Here is a 19306-nt window from a genome sequence, read left to right on the forward strand (position 1 = left end):
AAAAAAAAAAAAAAAAAAAAGAAAGAAACTTTGTGGTCCTTGAAACTTTGTGTCTTTTAGCCCCTGCTCTTGAATATTGCCTCTTACTACGCATGTGGTTAATCTAAACCCTAGATTTCTTTTTAATGAATTGCTGCTAAACCAGCTCACTCTAATTCTGTACCTAATCAATTATTTTTTAAAATGTAAATACAGATGATTATACTTAGTTTTGTTAAATTCCATTTTGTAGATTTTAGCACAACATTCCAGTCTGGTAATATAATTCAGGATCTTCACTTCTATTGCACTAGACATCAAAGTTTCACATTATCTAAAAATTTAATCACTGAGGAGACCATACAATTTATAAACAACAGGCACAAGGAAGTCTTTTAGTTGAAAATGACCAAAACCAATATCAGCTTAAACCAAAAGGAACTTCATCAGATAGAGACTGAGATATCTCACTGATCCCAAACTAGAAATGACCTGGGCCTGAGATAGGCAAGGCAGGAGATCGGAATACTCTCTCCCTCATTGATCTCTGACTCTTTGAGGCTCTGTCTCAATCTCCCCAGACCCACTCCTCACTCTCCCAACACTCCCATACCCAGTCCCCTTGAATTTCTCCCACCGGCCTTCACTTAGGTATGAGGGGTGACACAAAAAAACCCTGGAATTTGTTTATAAAAAACTGTGTATTTATGCTTACATGTTTAAACTCCAGTCACATTCAAATTACTCTCCATTTGATGTAATACACCTATCAAGACACTTCCGCGGCTCAAAACAGTTTTTGAACTTGTTGATTTTGATGCCTTTTAGTACTTCTGCCATTTTTTGTTTCACCTCTTCCACACTGGCAAAGTGTTTCCCTTTGAGGACTTTTTTTCATCCAGGGAGACAAAAAAAAAAAAAAAATCACTCGCTGGTGAGGAGGAGAGGGGTGACCAAAAAAAGGTAGCCCAGGGCAAAATTGGGTGAATACAGAAGGTAGGGCATAGAGATCATGCCAGTTTTCGTGAACATTCTGTGAGGTGTGGGAGGGTACACTGGTAATTCACCCATCATGAAATAGGCAAACTCAATGAAATAATTTTTTTCAAAAATTCACTGAAGCCGGGCTCGGTGGCTCAGCCTGTAATCCCACACTTTGGGAGGCTGAGGTGAATGGATTGCCTGAGCCTGCGGGTTCAAGACCCACCTGGGCAACTTGGTGAGACCTCATCTCTATAATAAATAAAAAATCAGCCGGGTGTAGTAGCGCGCGCCTGTAGTTCCAGCTACTTCGAAGGCTGAGGTGGAAGGATCGCCGGCGCCCAGCAGGTCAAGGCTGCGGTGGCCGGGAGTGGCCACTGCACTCCTGTCTGGGCGACAGAGTGAGTCTCTAACTCAAAAAAAAAAAAAACTCACTGAAGCAGAACATAGCCTCTGACAACAGCACCAAGTGGTGCACAGATGCCAATGGGTTCCTAGAACACTTACCTAGTAGGAGAAGCCTGTACTACAAGGGGCCTACACGCCAAAAATTAATTCTGGTTTTTTTGGGGAGTCCCCCTCCTATAGATGACCACAGACCCACCAAGACTGGGTTAAACTCTGGTAGAAGCTTTTGCCCCTTCTCCCAATTAAAACTCTTTACCCTGGATTTGATTCAGGACCAAGCCTCTCTTCAGACCACTGGAAGTTCCATTTATTTCTTACTGGCTTCCCTTCAAATTTACCCCATTGGCCCTGAGAACCATCGCAGATATCTAGAGTTTATACCTTCCCTCTGGCCCCAGACCAATTTTCAATTCCAGGAGGTAGCACTTTGGGTTAGGTGTCCACCCTGGTCCAGGCAAAGGTGGCCAAAGGGACTAGTTCAAGTAGGAAAAACATGGCTTCCCAGAGCCATCCTCTATGGCTGGGTGCAGCACTCAGAGAAGTAAATACAGTATTGACAGCTACCCGATGAGTACATGTCCCAATTTGTCTACTATAGAAATACAATAGACACCAACCCCAAGTCTAAGATAGTTTAGATCAGGTTCACCCAAGTTCAAAGCAAGGGAAGGCTTTGCAGTGTGAAAACTGTCAGAATCAAAATGGAGTCACTTATGTCAGCCTTATACATAATAGACCCGGGAAGTCATGGTAGTGAGGCAGGGTAGCTCTCAGACATGAATTGCCTGATAACAGGAATTGTCACAAGAAAATTTTCCAAACCACAGCTTGCTACATGAATTACAAAGACAGAACACTTGCCTGACACACTGTCTCCACTAATGAACTGACACCATCTCCTACCATAAGCCCTTGTAACCAATGTTCTTTTTGTGTCTAAACAACTTGCATGCACTCTTTCTCATGCTTTTATTTTTTTATTTTATTTTTTTATTTATTATTATTTAAAAAAAAATTTTTTTTTTGAGTTGGAGTCTCACTCTGTCTTATTTATTTATTTATTTATTTATTTATTTATTTATTTATTTATTTGGAGTCTCACTCTGTCGCCCAGACTGGAGTGCAGTGGCCGCTCCCAGCCACCGCAACCTCAACCTGCTGGGCTCCGGCGATCCTTCCGCCTCAGCCTTCCCGGTAGCTGGTACTACAGGTATGCGCTACCACGCCCAGCTGATTTTTGATTTATTGTAGAGATGAGGTCTCGCCAAGTTGCTCAGGCGGGTCTCGAACCCGCGGGCTCAGGCAATCCACTCACCTCAGCCTCCCAAAGGCGCGGGATTACAGGCTGAGCCACCGAGCCCGGCCCTCGTGCTTTTAAAAGCCTACCCTTGCTTTAGCCTCCCTGATGTACCTATGATTTATAACAGCATGCCTGTCCTGCATTGCAATGCTAGTTATTCCAGATTAAACTCAATATTTTTAGAGAGCCTCTCTCTGTTTGTTTTCTGCTTTTGTTTTTAAAAACAAGGTCTCACTATGTTACCCAGGCTTGTCTCAAACTCCTGGGCTCAAGTGCTTCTCCTGCCTCAACCTTCCAAAGTGCTGGGATTACAGATGTGAGGCACTACACCTGGCCTCTGTTTATTATTTAGGTTGACAGGAGGTAAAGAAAAGAGTATAATTTAGCTGGGCATGGTGGCTCACACATGTAATCCTGGTACTTTGGGAGGCCAAGGCAGGAGGATTGCTTGGGACCAAGAGTTCAAAATCAGCCTAAGCAACATAGTGAGACCTTGTCCCTACAAAAAAAAAAAAAAATTAGCCAGTTGTAGTGGTGCACACTTGTAGTCACTCATGAGGCTGAGGCAGAAGGATTACCTGAGCCCAGGAGACTAAGGCTATGGTAGACCATGACTGTGCCATGACATTCCAACTTGGGTGACAGAGCAAGACCTCAACTCAAAAAAGAAAGAAAGAAAGAGAGAGAGAGAGAGAAAGAAAGAGAAAGAAAGAAAGAAAGAAAGAAAGAAAGAAAGAAAGAAAGAAAGAAAGAAAGAAAGAAAGAAAGAAAAAGAGAGAAAAGAAAAGAGCATAATTTAGTGGTTAAGTGCATTTGACTTTGGGGTCAAACTAAGGATTAAATCCTAATTCTACCACAATCTAGCTATTTTAATCTCAGGAAAATCAATCACTTTATGTCTCAGTATCCTCATCTATAAGATGGCAAAAATAAAATAATAGCTAGTTGCAGATAATAAATGAAATTATATATCAGGCTACCTAGCTCATAGCAAGCATTTAATAAATAGCAACTATCATTATTAATACTATTACATCACTATCAGTATTATTATAAAGAAGCAAAGCTGTCATGGTGTAATAAAAAGCAGTGAATCTGGCATGATAAAAATAGGTTTCCACCATAAACTTATTTTGCATTTATACATAAAAAGAGAATATAGGGTATGTATAGGATATATATAAGATATGGGACAGTATATAACCTATATATTGTATATATAGGGTGATGGGATTTATAAGATTGATGAATAGATAGGATAAATATATTAGGATATATAGGATAATAAAAGTATAACCTTCTATAATTTGGCTCCTTGAGTATGGGGCACTGCCTGTTGCTATGTCTCTGAAAGCACCTGAAGGGGTGTACAAGGAGATGCTAGACACACGACTCTAGAAATGTCAGCCTTGTCATGTAGTGACATGAGGGGAAAACGGTGTGGAGAAACAGTCCTTTTGTTTAAAATAGAAACTTTGAAGGAAGCCAAGCTAACACATGACAAATTACTGAAGCTCCCGTTCTCCCGGAGGAGAGGGGAAAAAAAGAGCCCCTTTATTTCTGAAACGAGAAGGGGAATTACTGGTACCAAAATTCACGTTTCCTTTTTGGTGACATTCTCCAGCCAAGCTTGGCGTTAACAGAGTAGGCGATTTCACTTCGTCACCTCACAAAAGACTTCCAAATTCACTGCGGCAGACACCGCAAAATAAAAATGTTAAATACATCCTTGCTGGGAGGGGATTGAAGCCTCCACACTCAATCAAAGGTTTGCAATAATAGGATTCATAAAAAAAAAAAAAAAAGAAAGAAAGGACAGATGGGATTAGGAAATGTTGCAGTGAAGACTGTGGAATGAGATGAGCTCACAGCACCAGCCTGTCTTTTGTGGACCTGCACAATGATCCCCGAGCCAGACTGGATTAGGAAACCTCGCAACTAGGGGTCCAGAGAGAGAGGCCTCCGGTTCCCAGGCACTTCGGGGAGAGAAGGCAGAAACGATGCATCAGATTTACAGCTGCAGTGACGAAAACATAGAAGTTTTCACCACCGTGATTCCTTCCAAGGGTGAGTAAAATTGCCCTTGACTGTTTCCTTAACGTGCCATCTCATGCAAGAAGGTGAACACAATCACGTGCTGTTTTACTACGGTTTGTCCTCAGGTCTCTGAGGTCTGATGGGTCCTCTGTTTTGATGGTATTTGATTTTCTTCCCCCCTGGGAAGGATAGACATCAATCACTGAGAAACAATTCATCAAGGGGAAAGTGAAGGCAGTTAAATACTACCAGTTTCACTTAATTCAATACCAACCATCCAATATGCCAAACGAAAGTGACAGCAAGCCATTGTTAAGGAAACAGAGATGAAAACAAAAATCTCAGGGCAGCTGGAGAGATTCTTTCATTTTCTCCAGCAAGCAAGGGGGTTCTGAATTGAGAGCAGCTGGCTCAAAAGTATGATCTCTAACTGTGCCATGAAATGTGAAGAGAAATACTCCCAGCAATGACTTAAAGCCAAAGGAGCAAGCAGTCAGTTCCCAGCCCCCGGTCTGGGTCTGGCTTCTCCACAGAACCCCAGGGTCACCCTGCCAAACTGGAACTAATGCCGCCAAAAAGTGACTTTGTAAGCTCTTGACTTTATAAGCTCTGTGGTCCACAGTGAATGGTATTAAGTCCCGGGAAGGGCTATGTGTGAGGGTTCAGTTAACTCCAAGTGTCTGATTACTGGGCAGTTTCTTTGCCTCTCTCCTCCTTCTCTCCTGCCGCCTCTGCTCTCTGCCTGCACGCCTGTCTTGCCTCCATTACTCAGGCTTAGCCCCGGGTCTCATTGTCAGACTTGAATGCAGTGGGCTGGATGTTTGCTGGTGTTGTGACTCCACCTTCAAACAATTCCTTTCTTCTTCTGTGTCAGCTACGGACAGGGCCATTGCTAGGGGGGGAAGGGGGGAGAGGACTAAGTTTGGCCACAAAGAGACAGCCAGCAGAACATAAATTAAGCTTTAGACATTTACTGCCAGACAGACAGAGAGAGAAAAGAGCTAGGAGTCTGCCCGCATGCAGGAGTTGGAATTTTCTCTGGAGACTCTGTATGTCAAAGCTGAATCTCAGTCCCAGCAGCTCTAGTTTTGGGTAAATAGCCCAGGGGAACTCTTACATGTGGATGTTCACCACGGCACTGATTCTAAGAGGACCAAAATTGAAAATAACCTATGGGTCCATGAAGAGGGAAATGGATAAAATGTAGTACCATAATGCTATGGAATACTACACAGGAATGAACTAGGCCTATGTGTATGGACATAGGTAGATCTCAAAGCATACTGTTAAGTACAAAACAAGTAGGCTGAAATATTATATATGTGTTATTTCATTTCTGTAAATTTGGAAATACAAAACAATACTATGTATTGCTTATGGATATGCATCTAGAGACCATAGAGACATAAACCAGAAAGATACAGACAAAATTTGTGATCTCAGTAGCCCTGGGGAGGCAGGGAAGGAGAATTAAGGAAAGGTAGAAAGGAGACCAAAATATCATCTCTAATTCTCTATTCCTTTCATATGAGGGAGAAACAAGTCAGAAAAAACAATAAAGTTAAATATGTCTATTTTTCTATAAGTTATTTTCATTTTAAAAATCGTAAAGGAGCTGGGCTCGGTGGCTCAGCCTGTAATCCCGCGCCTTTGGGAGGCTGAGGTGAGTGGATTGCTTGAGCCCGCGGGTTCGAGACCCGCCTGGGCAGCGAGACCTCATCTCTACAATAAATCAAAAAATCAGCCAGGCGTGGTAGCGCATGCCTGTAATTCCGGCTACTCGGAAGGCTGAGGCGGAAGGATCGCCGGAGCCCAGCAGGCGGGGCCGCGGTGGCCGGGAGCAGCCACTGCACTCCAGTCTGGGTGACAGAGTGAGACTCCAACTCAAAAAATTTTAAATAAATAAATAAATAAATACATAAAAATCTTAAAGGGAAAATTCAAAGACAAAGTAGTTAAGAGACAACTACCACTTCTGTGCTGTGTGTCCTTGGGCAAGTTACTTAACTTCTCCAGACCTGAGTTTCCATTTTTATAAAAGGGAGAAATAGAACTTATCTCCCAGGATTATTATGGGAAATAAATGAGTTAATATATAAAGCATTTAGAACAGTAGCTGGCATGTAGAGAGCACCACTAAATACATCCCTGGCAAGTGGATTTCTATTTTTATTCTGTATTTAGAACCAATCAACATGTTCAGTCACAGTTAAATAGTCACTCCTATATTCTTTCCTTACCACTTTCATTCATGGCCACCCTCTGGTATTAAACCAAATATTCGTTGTTATTCATGGACATTTCACTGCTCAGGAAGTTGTCCTGAGTTGTATTTGCAATTTTACATTAGATCATAAATGGATTCAGTCTTCTCACCCCTTGCTTTGCCTCACTGGGCCTTCTCTAAAGCCTTCAAGCGGAGGGCTCTCAGTGAGAGAAGACAGCACCAGCAGGTCTTGAATCACTGCTCATGAGAGAAACTAACAACTCTTCCTTATAGCCCCACATTCTCTAACTGCCGAAATCTAGCTGGCTTGATTTTAATCTAACAAGGGCTGTAGTCCTCCCTGGTGGGCCTTTTCCCAAAAGCTATGGTTTAACCACATTTATCCACGTGCAATAACCAAACCTTTCCGAGCACAATCTCAGCAGCATGGGCAGTGTAGCCTAATGGTAGGAGAGTGACCTCTTGACCCCTCAGCATCTCCATCTATACAGTAGAGTTAATGGAAAGTACCTATCTCATTGGGGTGCTGCAAAAGTGAAAGAGATAAGACAGATAAGCCATCCTAGGATAAGATGTGAGCTACTATTACATTTATCATCGTTGTGTTATGTTTCTCTTTCCAACACACACATATTGGGCTCAGTCTAATAGCTACATATTTAACTGAGCCATGTTAAAACCTTACAAAAATATGACAACAACAATATGTAACAGCTTCCTAAGTAATTTAAAGGCACAGGACAAAGAGCAAGTCTGTAACTGAAAAAATATATGTGTATTTTAACTTTCTAGACAGTGAGACCTTTAAGGGAAAAGTGTTATAGGCACAATTCACGGTAAACACAAAAGATAAAAACTGTGGTTTTACTAAGAAGTCACACCAGAAGCTATTTCCTGAGACACACCAGAGTGGATTTATTTCTGGGGTGAACAGTACCACAACATTCAAAATAATTCTTCTGGGAATAAGCAACAATGGGGGAGGGATGGTGAGGGGAATCAGGAAACAGCAGGAGGAAATGGGGAAAGTTCCAGAAAGAGAAGTCCTAACAGAATGCTACCATCTGCAGATATCACCTACTCCCTCCACCTGCCCTCATCTTGCAGAGAAAGAGGAGAATCCTAACAACCACCTCTGATTCCTGGGAATTTATTGCTTTCCAGGTGCTGGGCCAAGTTTCTTCTTATAAAGATAACTCATTTAATCCTTGCCACAGCCCATGAGATAGGTGCTGTTATTATTTAATCTCTGTCTTTCGAATGAAGAAAGTGAAGCTTTGAGAGGGTAAGTAATTTACCCAAGCCACATAACTAGCAAAGGGTCAAGTTCAGATTCACACCAAGTACAGAGAGGGGGTCAAGAGCCATGGCCACTAAGCAGCACTCCATACTCCAGACTTCACGGGCTTTGCAGAAGATAACAAGGACAACACTCATCTGTCACTCATCTGCTATGTGATAAGAAGGCATTTTCACTCTAAGCAGGTCAAGGACATGGTGGGATTTCAGTTCTAGGTAAACCATCCTAGAAATGATGTGAAAAGCAGATGCCACATCTTTTCCCAATCAAATAACTTTTCTTTTTTTTTTTGAGTTGGAGTCTCACTCCGTTGCCCAGGCTGGAGTGCAGTGGCATACTCACGGCCACCCCAGCGTTGACCTGCTGAGCTCTGGCAATCCTTCTGCCTCTGCTTTCCAAGTAGCCAGAAAGACAGGCATGTGCTACCATGCCCAGCTAATTTTTTATTTATCGTAGAGATGAGGTCTCACCAAGTTTCCTGGGCTAGTCTCAAACCCACAGGCTCAGGCAATCTGCTTACCTCAGCCTCCCAAAGTGCTGGGATTACAGACTTGAGCCACCATGCCTGGCCCCAAATAACTTTTTAGTGGTTAATTTCTTTAAGCTTTTCTAAAAATTGTGGTAAAACATGTATAATAAAATGTACCATTTTAACCATTTTTAAGTGTACAATCAGTAGCATTAAGTTCATTCACACTGTTGTGTAGCCATCTCCAAGCATTTCTTCATTATTCCAAACAGAAATTCTGTACCCACCATTAAACACTAACTCCATGTTTCCCCACTCCCCCCAGTCCCTAGTAACCATCATTCTACTTTCTGTCTCTACAAATTTGACTACTCTAGGAACCTCATATAAGAGGAATCATAGGCCCGGCACAGCTCATGCCTATAATCCCAGCACTTTGGGAGGACAAGGCGGGAGGACCCACTTGAGGCAATCAACTGGTTCTATGCCTAGGCAGTATAATCAGGCCCCATCTCTAAAAAATTTTAAATTATGGACTTTGCAGCAACTTGGATGGATTTGGAGTCTGAAATGCTCAGTGACTTATCACAGAAACAAATAACTGAGTACCATAAGTTCTCACTCATAAGTGGACCTTGAACATTTACCATAATACTATAAGAAAGGGATTGGCAATAACCGGAAACTGCCAGGGGTGGGGGGGAAGGCACATAACATTAATAAGGGTACCTGATCTCAAACCAGCAAAGTGGGGACCAAAGGGAGACCCAAACTTTACCTGTACAATGACCACTTGTATACCTCATCCTAAATTCTTTAAAATAAAATACATTTACACAATTTTTTTTTAATTTAAAATTTTTTAAATTAGTTGGGCTTGGTGGTGCATGCCTGTACTCCTAGTTACTTGGGAGACTGAGGTGGGATGATCACTTGAACCCAAAAGTGAGTGAGACCTTTTCTCTATTTAAAAAAAAAAGATCATAGAATATATGACTTTTTGCATCTGACTTATTTTGCTTATCCATTTATCTTTGGTGATCATTTGATTTGTTACCAACTTTCTGCTACTGTGAAGAATGCTGCTATGAACTTTGGCGTCCGCAAAGCCAAATAACATCTTCCATTCCAATGACCCTGCCTCTTCTTCCCATCCCCTCCTCTATGCTCCTGCTCCACCCCAGGTCCAAACCTTCGCTGTGTTATTACTGTAGCTATGACAACCTCACTGGTGTTTTTTTTTTTTGAGTTGGAGTCTCACTGTTGACCAGACTAGAGTGCAGTGGCCGCTCTCGGCCACTACAGCCTCGACCTGCTGGGCTCTGGTGATCCTTCCGCCTCGGCCTTCCAAGTAGCCGGAATTACAGGCACGTGCTACCACGCCCAGCTGACTTTTTGACTTATTGTAGAGATGAGGTCTTGCTGCCCAGGCGGGTCTCGAACCTGCGGGCTCAGGCAATCCATTTACCTCAGCCTCCCAAAGGCACGGGATTACAGGCTGAGCCACCAAGCCTGGTTGGTGTTCTCTAAAACCATTTCTTTATCTCTTTTTGCAGTGTCCAGTCCAGCCAGAAGAAGAGTCAAAAGTTCTCAACACCTCTTGACCAAGAATGTAAGGAAACTTTAGTTCTGATCTCCTTTGTCTTCTATTAAAAAAAAAACAATGCCCACTTCTTCTCTCTCTCTCCTATGCCCTCAGTAACCAGGAAGGTTTCAATATCCCATGTGATTACTACTGCACTCTCTGTTCTCCATTTACCCAAATGTCAACAAGATACCAAGTAACCCTGAATTAGACCCTTCCATTCTGCTACTTTCCCCAGGCACAGGAAGGAAACTTCATTTTTTATACATATTTTTTTCTTCTTTAAACCAAGTCTCCATTGTGGATATAGCATCCCTGATGTACATGTTCTATTGTTAACATTTGTATGCTTCATTTTTTTACTATTATAATAACACAGCAATTAATGTATTTATAGAAAATACTACTCTTTTGGATGAATTCCTTGGTGCATAGACCTCAAAGTAGAATTAACAGGTAAAAGGATAAGAACAATTTCATCCATCCATCCATCCATCAAATATCTGCATTCCTATGTACAACAGACACTGTGCTAGGTATAAAGAACAGTGGGTTTTTAAACATGGTTTCTGCTTACAGTTTTGTCACATACTGCTAGGAATTCTGAGCAATTTTTGGGCTTCCAGCAATGCTTTTCAATTTACTTCCAACATCACCAACATTGACTTTCATTTTTTTGTATTGCATTTTGCTGCTTGAATATGCATTACCTTAAAATCAGGTTACATGTCTTTAGAGCCTAATAATGCTGTGCATTTCTCATTTTATACACATATTTATTTATATAAAAGCTATCAATACACTTCTGCACTTTTATTTTAAAAGGGAATATAATAGTTTCTTCTTGGTTACACTGAAGTTTCTAGTTCTAGCACAATTTTTCATGAGATATCATTTTGATTTTTGAAGTTTCTCAATTTTTAAAAGCCTATTCTCCATTTAAAAACAATTTTAGTGTCCTAAAAATGAGATGGGGTTTTACTAATTGTTGTTTTTATATACATTTATTATATTTTTAATTACAAAAGTTGTATGTGCCATCATAAAATTTTAAACATTAGAAAGATATAAAATACAGCAGTCCCCCTTATCTTTGGGGGATACATCCCAAGATCCCCAATGGATGCTTGAAACTGTGGACAGTACTGAACCTTACCTACTCTGTGTTTTGTTGATCTGATAACCAAGATGACTACTAAGTGACTAACAGGTGGGGAGTATATACTGCATGGAGACATTGGACAAAGGGCTGATCACATCCCAGGTGGGATACAGCAGGCTGGTGTGAGGTTTCATGATATGACTCAAAACAGTGACCAACCTAAAACTTATGAATTATTTCTCAAATTTTCCATTTAATATTTTTGGATCCTCGTTGACCTCAGGTAACTGAAACCATGAAAAGTGAAAAGGAGGATAAAAGGGGGACTACTGAATAGTGTCAGAAAATCCTGAGAAATTGTAGAACAGATTGGTTAGATATGTAGACTTTAGAGTTAAATGATCTGGGTTTAAATCCCAGTTCTACCAAATTCTGGTACAAAACTTCCTTAGCATTAAAATGAGGATAACAAGAGAACATATCTCAAGAACCATGGGAAGGAGCAAATGATTTAGTCCAGAGCCTGACATATATAAGCATTCAATAAGCACTGTGCTTTTTTTAAGTGAAACATTCCCATATACTAACATATATTATGCTTTGTTGTCTGATACTATATTGCTTTGTAATTTGCTTTTTTCTCTTAACAACAAATCTTGAACATCTTTCCATGCCAATTAGTAGTTCTACCCCTAATATATTTTTTTTAAAGCAGGATTTATTGAGAGGACAGAAAAGTTCCCACAGTGGGAGGGGAACCAAAGGGGTTGCCCTACCTCCGATATTTATATTGACTGTATAATACATCATTGTATGAATGTACTAAAATTTATTTGCCCAAACCAAATCTGAAGTTTTCTAGATTCACTATTTAACCAAATTATCAATAAATGAGGTTTCCCACTTTTTCTCTATTAAAATAATAGGATATTCTTGAACATATTTTTATTTATTTATACAAATGCTTTTGTGAGGATAAATTCATAGATACAGAAATGTTGGGCCAAAGGATATGAACATTCAAAAAATTTTATAGTCATTGCCAAATTCCTAGAAACTATGCTTTAAAGTACCTTTCTCAGAACAGCTGAGACAATACTATGTGGTATCGATGCTGTTAGTCTTTGACAATCTGATAGGTGAATATATCTTGTTTTAATTTACACTTTCATAATTATAAATGTGATTCTTCTTTTCACAGATTTATTGATCACTTCAATCTTTTTTCCCATGGATTTCTTACTCGTGTCCTTTAGTTATTTTTCTATCTGTTGTATGCCTTTTTCTAAGAATTTTTGGGAACATTCTATATATTAAGAAAGAGAAGGGCTTTTACAAGATGGAAAATTTGGTTGTAGGGTAGTCAATTCTGTTCCTTCTCGTGGTCCCTGAAAACTTAATCCCAAAGTCTATAAGAAAAACGCTCCCAACTTTCAAGGAACAGTGGGAGAAGTGTTCCCAAAAATGGAAAGAGAAGGGGTTGCCTACAGGTTACCTAGAGTTTAAGAAAGTTTTGCAACAGATCTTTCCATCTTTTGGTCAAGAAACTTGGCTCTAGTCTTCACATATTCAATCTCCCTCCAGGTGGCTCAGTAATGCCCTCTGGCCTTTTGAGTTTTTCTCTGAATATCTGATTTCCCTAACATTCTAGCTCATCCTCTGCTTGTAAAACTCAGTCTTAGTCACACAGAACATGCAAATTAGAAGACATAGGCCAGGTCTCTTCATTCACCTCCTCCTTTTATAAAGAGGAAAGAATTGTCTTCGGCCTCCTGTTTCTTCAACCAACTGGCTCTTGGCTTCCTTTTGAGTTCCTTTTTGTCTTCTCTAACTTGGCGATCTGAAAGCAATTGTGGTTGGTGATATTGGAAAGGAAAATGATTCTTATTTTGCAACTGTATCAATATTTACAACTTTCTTTGACTCAAACTTATTTGTATCTCTTCTTACCCCTTGGGCTACCACGTGGTTGAGTTTAGGGTTCCTTCCTTTATAAATATCTCTTTTTCTCTGAGCCATCGCTAGCATCAGTTATCCTTCCTCAATCCTCTTGAGTAGCATTTTCTTCCAAACCCTGGGCACAGTCACACACACTCTTTCTTCTCTAGGTAGTCTCTCCAGTCTTTCTTTTTTCTTGTTTCTTAGGTGACTTTACTGACATCTTAACCAACCTGATGCCCACTGAGTAGCTCAAGGGAATAAACGTCTACAAAGGTGTAGGTCAGTTAAGCCTTTCAGCAGAATGGAGCCATGTCCATGGTGACTCATAGTCCCTTCAAAGTAAACCCTTTCAAATAAGATAAATTGCAAATGTCACATTCTTCCCAGATTTCGTGCTCGTGGGGAGAGATTTGTGTGGGGTTGTCCTGAATTTTTGAAATGCACTGAGCAACCACTTGCACTTGAAAATTCCAATCTGGATGTAGATGCTTTTTGTGGGTTTACCAAGAGCACTCACTTAAGAGGCATGAAACCATGGTTCTTATCCTGGCTCTGTCCCTTACAGTTCTGTGACCTTGAGTAAGACACACATCTTCTTTTGGCTTCAGTGTTCCTACATGTAAAATCAGAGAGTTGGGCTAGGACATTTTTATGGATCCCTTCAGCCCCAAAACATGTTGATTCTCCACCATCTAGGTCTTGAGTGTCTTTTTAACTTCTCACCAGCCCTCTAGGCTGGCAAATAAACAGAAGCAGGAACCAAAGATGTCAGTGGGTAAAATTCTGGGACTTAGCCCTGTTAGCCTGTGTCTTCTGCTCTTCCTATTGCTGACCTCTCTAAGACTAGCAAGGGAGTATTCCTCTGTTGCAATAAGGTTTGTGGCCCTAGTATATTCCCCTACTTCAGTCAGTAGTTTGCTGACCTAGGAAAGGAAAATTCCAGCATTAAACCCTTTTCTCTCCTTGCCAATTAGCATCCCATGCCTCACCCTAATTCTCCAATCTTACCCCTATATTCAAGAGTGTTACAGAGCCTGATCTCAGACAGTGCGTTCTAATACCAGTAGCAGCAAGACCAGACTGTGTCCCACGGACCAGAAAATAAACTGAGCTGTCTGGGGCGTCTCAGGAGGCCACAGTCATCCATTCAGCTGCCCATTCCCTATTGCAGGCCTAACTCATCAGTCTGGAACCATCTCTCAGACTCCTCACTGCGGAAAATAAGAAACAAACTCCAGGCCCAGCTAAGAAATAGAAGTCTTCCAAGCTGGGCCCCATCCCCTTTCCTTTCCTGCTATTAGCATCCTTCTTTTGGAGACGAAAGAAGATACGTTGATGAGGCACTTGTCCCTAGTCGTGACCCAGCCTCATCTCCACCCCCAGGAATCCTCCTACATCCATCTGGTTGCTGGGCTGAGCTCCCTCCACATTCTCCCACCCCACGGTGCAGGGAGGTGGCATCTCTTGTTCCTGAGAGGGAACATTTGCCTCTCTTTCAAAGGAGGAAATGCTGAAAGGGGGTCTTCCCACCTGCTTTGGCAACCAGCCTTACTTTCTCCTTCTACAAAGTGGGGCTGAAAACACCACATCAGTTCTCATTGCCCCTCTCTGAGGGCAATGCTGGAAGAAAGAAAATAAAGTCAGGAAGAGCTGTGATGAAAGGTCTGACCCCAGAATGAATGACCCCAGTGTCCTGGCTGCATATAAAATATGCTGGATCCAAGCCCAAACTGCTAAGCTTCCCTTCATGACTCCCCAGAGTAAGATAAAATGGTTGTTATTATTTGTCTCAAGTCTTTACGTTTAAATTATTTCAGTGACTTAAGTATTTTTCTTACAATGTTTAAGGCCTACTTTGGTGATCATCAGCAGATGATCCTGACTAAAAACACTGTAGCATTTAGTACTTCGTTCCCATTTACGGAGATTTTCACTTATGTGGTGTCACCTTGACCCGGCACTCTGCACTGCAGAGGAAACATGAGCATTAAGGATTCTGTTTGCTCCATTTTACCAGCAGCATTTTTCTTTTAGAAATCTGGGACCAAGTGTAGTGGCTCACACCTGTAATCCCAGCACTTTGGGAGGCCAAAGTGGGAGGACTGCTTAAGGCCAGGAGTTCGAGACCAGCCTAGGCAAAATAGTGAGATCTTGTCGTTACAAATACATGATAAATAAAAATTAGCCAGCATGGTGGCACATACCTGTAGTCCCAGCTACTTGGGAGGGTAAGGATGGCTTGAACCCAGGAGCTCCAGGCTGTAGCAAGCCATGACTGCACTCCTGCTCTCCAGCCTGGGCGACAGAGCAAGACTCTGTCGTGAAAAAATAAAATAAAACAAATCTGAGAATTACTTGGGTCTGAGTTCTCTCCCTAAATCTTCCCTCGGCTAGAGCATGCAAAAAGCTATTCTCTGAACAAACCAGGCTGTCATCCACTTAGCTACAAAGACTGTGAGACCCCAACTTCCAGGGCTATCCTCATATCAAATAGCCTCTCCTGTTGTCAAAAACAGGTCAGGCCACCAAACAGCTGACCTGCCTGGATCTGGGGCCTGATAACCCAGACTCCTGACTCTTTGAAGATACTGCTGAGGAACAAACACACCTTACTCCCTCCAGAACCCTCATTTTCTTGCACCATGGCACCATCTGGCAGTCTGAAGTCAAATAAAACAGTTGACCATTTCTGACCAGCTTCCACCTCGAGTTTTCTCCCTGCTCCTAGCATTCCCTGGTGTAGAGAAGCTCCAAAAGTTCCTCGTCAACACAAGCTCCATCTGTAAAGCTGCATTCCTGGGGGCCACGGGTCCAGAGATCCGAGGAGAGGAGTAAGCTAACGACTGTGCCTCCTCGCTGGCAGGTGGTGATCGAATCGGACCTGTACACACCCCGGCCCCTGGAGCTGCTGCCTCACCGTGGCGACCGCAGGGACGCGGGCGACAGCCGCAGGTTCGGAAGGCTCCAGAATGCGCGGCCCGGAGCCCATTCCGCCAAAACCCCTGCCAGGCCCGGTACGTGAGTCCCAGCCCCAGTTCCCCGGACCTCCCTGCGTGCAGGGACCCTCTTAGAGACGCCCACCGGCCCATGGGAGGGCAGCGGCGGCCTTTGCAGCATCCTCGGCATGCCTCTTGCGTTCCCAGGCCCGCGCCAGGTGAACCGGCACGTGCGCTTTTCCCCAAATAAAGCGCCTGCACTTCGTTGGGGAAAGCCACCACGAAAGCACCCGCTCCCCGGCCTCACCTACAGGAGCCCCTCAGAACACTTTCTACCTATAAAATCAGCTTCTGGGTGTGCAAAATGAGGAAAGATGCTCTACCTACCATCTCGCTCCACAGGAAGCCGTGTTGTGTTAAGGAGAAGATGCAAATCAGTATCCTGTCGGGGAGGGAAAGCCATGACCCATAAACAAAGGAAGCTCGTGCTATTTATTTAACATATTGTATGTGTGTGTGCATAATACAGGCTTCGTAAGCTGCCATCATAAAATCTTACCATTTTAAAGTTGAATGACCAAACAATCTATAAAAGGAATGTAGGAGCAAATTTGTTTTGAGAATAGAAAACATTACAACTTTACCTTGGATACTATTTTTTATTTTTTGCAAGTGGGAATTTTTTGGAAGACAGGAAAGCTCCTAGCGGTGGGAGAGGACCTGAAATAGGGTTGCCCAGATACTGTTGTTAAAAATGGCGCCCAAGGCCTGGTGTGGTAGCTCAGGCTTGTAATGCCAGCACTTGGGAGGCTGAGATGTGAGGATTGCTTGAGCCCAGGAGTTTCAGACCAGCCTGGGCAATATAGTGAGACCTTGTCTCTACAAAAAATCAGCCGGATGTGGTGGTATATTCCTGTAGTCCCAGCTAACTTGGCATCCTGGGGTTGAAGGATGGCCTGAGCCCAGGAAGTCAAGGCTGCAGTGAGCCATGATGGTGCCACTGCACTCCAGCCTGTGTGACAGAGTGAATCCTCAGCTGAAAAAATAAGATAAAGTAAGGCCCTAAGCACTTAAACAGGAATCTGCCTCTTAGCCTACTCAAGTCTATAATGGCATTTTGCCTTTAATTGCTGATTTAGGTGATTTCTGTTATGCTCACAACCTAAAGTTTTCATATTTTAACTCCAGAACTACACAAGAGAAAATCCAGGATGTCCTTCTCAAAGTCTTTGGGCATTGGCAATTTTGTGTTACAAGAACTGAAATAAGACTCCATTGAGTATGGTCTCTTTCTCCATCCATTTTTTCTTTTTCCCTTCATAGATACAGACTAGAGCACTAAGTTTCTTTGATCACGAAGAAGCTGATTCTGTTATGATCCTATGAATAAGAACTCATAAATCAAACTCTATTCTCTATTAAGTGGTTACATACACATATATGTATGCAGAGTGAAAGCATTAGGAAAACCACAATCTGCTTTGCAAATTAAGAGCAGATAGATCTTTCTGTGTCTATATATAGGTGGGTGGGTGGGTGCATGTGTGTGTGTGGAAAGAGAAAAAGAGACAGAATATTTATCTTTTCTACAAAACCATAAAGTGAATTTAGATCCATGCTTCTCAAGTCTTAATGTGCAAAAGAAGCACCTAGGAATCTTGTTTTTATGCAGATTCAAATTCAGTAGGACTGAGTGGGCCCCAAGATTTTATGTTTTTAACAAGCTCCCAGATGATGCTGAGGATACTGCTCTGGGGAGAACATATTGAGCAGCAAGGATTTAGGGATGATCTGATGCAGTGATTCTCAAAGTGGAGTCCCAGGAGCAGCAGCAGACCCTAGAAATGTGTTAGAAATGCAGATTTTGTTGACAGAAACTCCAGAGTTAGGGCACATCAATCTCAGGTTTACCCCCCCCCCAAGAGTCTAACATACACTGGAGGTAGAGAACCTCTGATTTACTGTAACTGTCCCTCTGCCAGTTTACAGAAGAGGAAACTGAAACCATAGAAACGGTTTGACCTACCCAAGGTCGCACTGCTTGTTAACAACAGAGCCAAGATTAAATCACAGGTCTTGATTCCCTAGCTAGTGTCTCTTCCCCTTGGGGAATAATGTCTTCCTGACAGTCTAGTTTTAGGGGTCACTTTCATTTCTTTCTAAATAGTTTGTAGATGCTTGAGCTGCCTGAGTCAATTTTTTATTCTCAAAGACAAGAGCAGTAAGTTATGAAATGAAGACAATCTGACAGTTGGCTCATGCAAGGAATAGGCTAGTCAGGTTTTTTGTTCTGTTTTTTTTTAAAAAAAAAGAGAGACAGAGAGAGAGAGAGACTGAGCTGGGCATTGATTCAATTTCTTCAGCTCTCCCAGTCTGATAGATACAGAGTGGGTGGGAAGGAAGGAGTGTTTCTGAATCAAAGCCAGACTATCCTTCTGTCAGAAAGGTGTATGTCTCCAGGGACCTCAGCTCTGAGAACTGTCTTTTCCTGAGCTATAGAAGGCACTAGGATGCTGTAGCCTTCTCACATGAGAGAAAGATGCTCTGAGGAACCTTCAGAATTGTAGAGACTCTTCAGAAGATCGGCTGAGAAACTCTCTCTCTCACCACAAGGCCTTAGGTGCCTGGAAAGGGGAAAGTCCCCACATCCTGGGCCTGGGAGAATTGGCTGCCAGTAGGACTTCTTCACTGAGATGTTCTCTACCACCTCAGAATTAATTTGTTTAAACCTCTCATTCTTTCTCAGTTAGAGCCACTATCCATCCTCCCTGCAAGTCTTAAGGATATTTTCCCTAACACCTTCTTATCCTCCCCTGACCCTTCACGCATGAAACACTGACAATGTCAACTCCTAGGTATTTCTCATCTTGTCCTCTTGGTACCTACCTTAAGCTGCCGGGGTTCAGACTTTCTTCCTTCATGTCAACTGTGTAGAGAACATCGTCAGTTAAGGTCTCAGCTTCCAGCACCTTCCCTCTACAAGGCTACCTGAGGGAAATTTGTCCCCAACATCTTTCAGCTTTAAGCACTATGCCCCCCCC

General features: G+C 42.3%; 1 protein-coding gene across 1 annotated transcript in view; it reads left to right on the top strand.

Annotated features, from left to right (window-relative positions):
- Positions 1-4213: 4213 nt before the first annotated feature.
- CUNH8orf46 (chromosome unknown C8orf46 homolog) overlaps positions 4214-19306 on the top strand; it is a 22445-nt gene continuing 7352 nt past the window's right edge. The window contains exons 1-3 of the mRNA XM_008074314.2: positions 4214-4735; positions 10258-10313; positions 16193-16343. Of these exons, the coding sequence (XP_008072505.1) occupies positions 4669-4735; positions 10258-10313; positions 16193-16343 (274 nt within the window). The 5' untranslated portion in view covers positions 4214-4668. The remainder of the gene's footprint in view (positions 4736-10257; positions 10314-16192; positions 16344-19306) is intronic.

The sequence above is a fragment of the Carlito syrichta genome, unplaced genomic scaffold (genome assembly GCF_000164805.1).
Source record: "Carlito syrichta isolate Samal-C Ts95f unplaced genomic scaffold, Tarsius_syrichta-2.0.1 Scaffold316389, whole genome shotgun sequence".
NCBI classification, from domain to species: domain Eukaryota; kingdom Metazoa; phylum Chordata; class Mammalia; order Primates; family Tarsiidae; genus Carlito; species Carlito syrichta.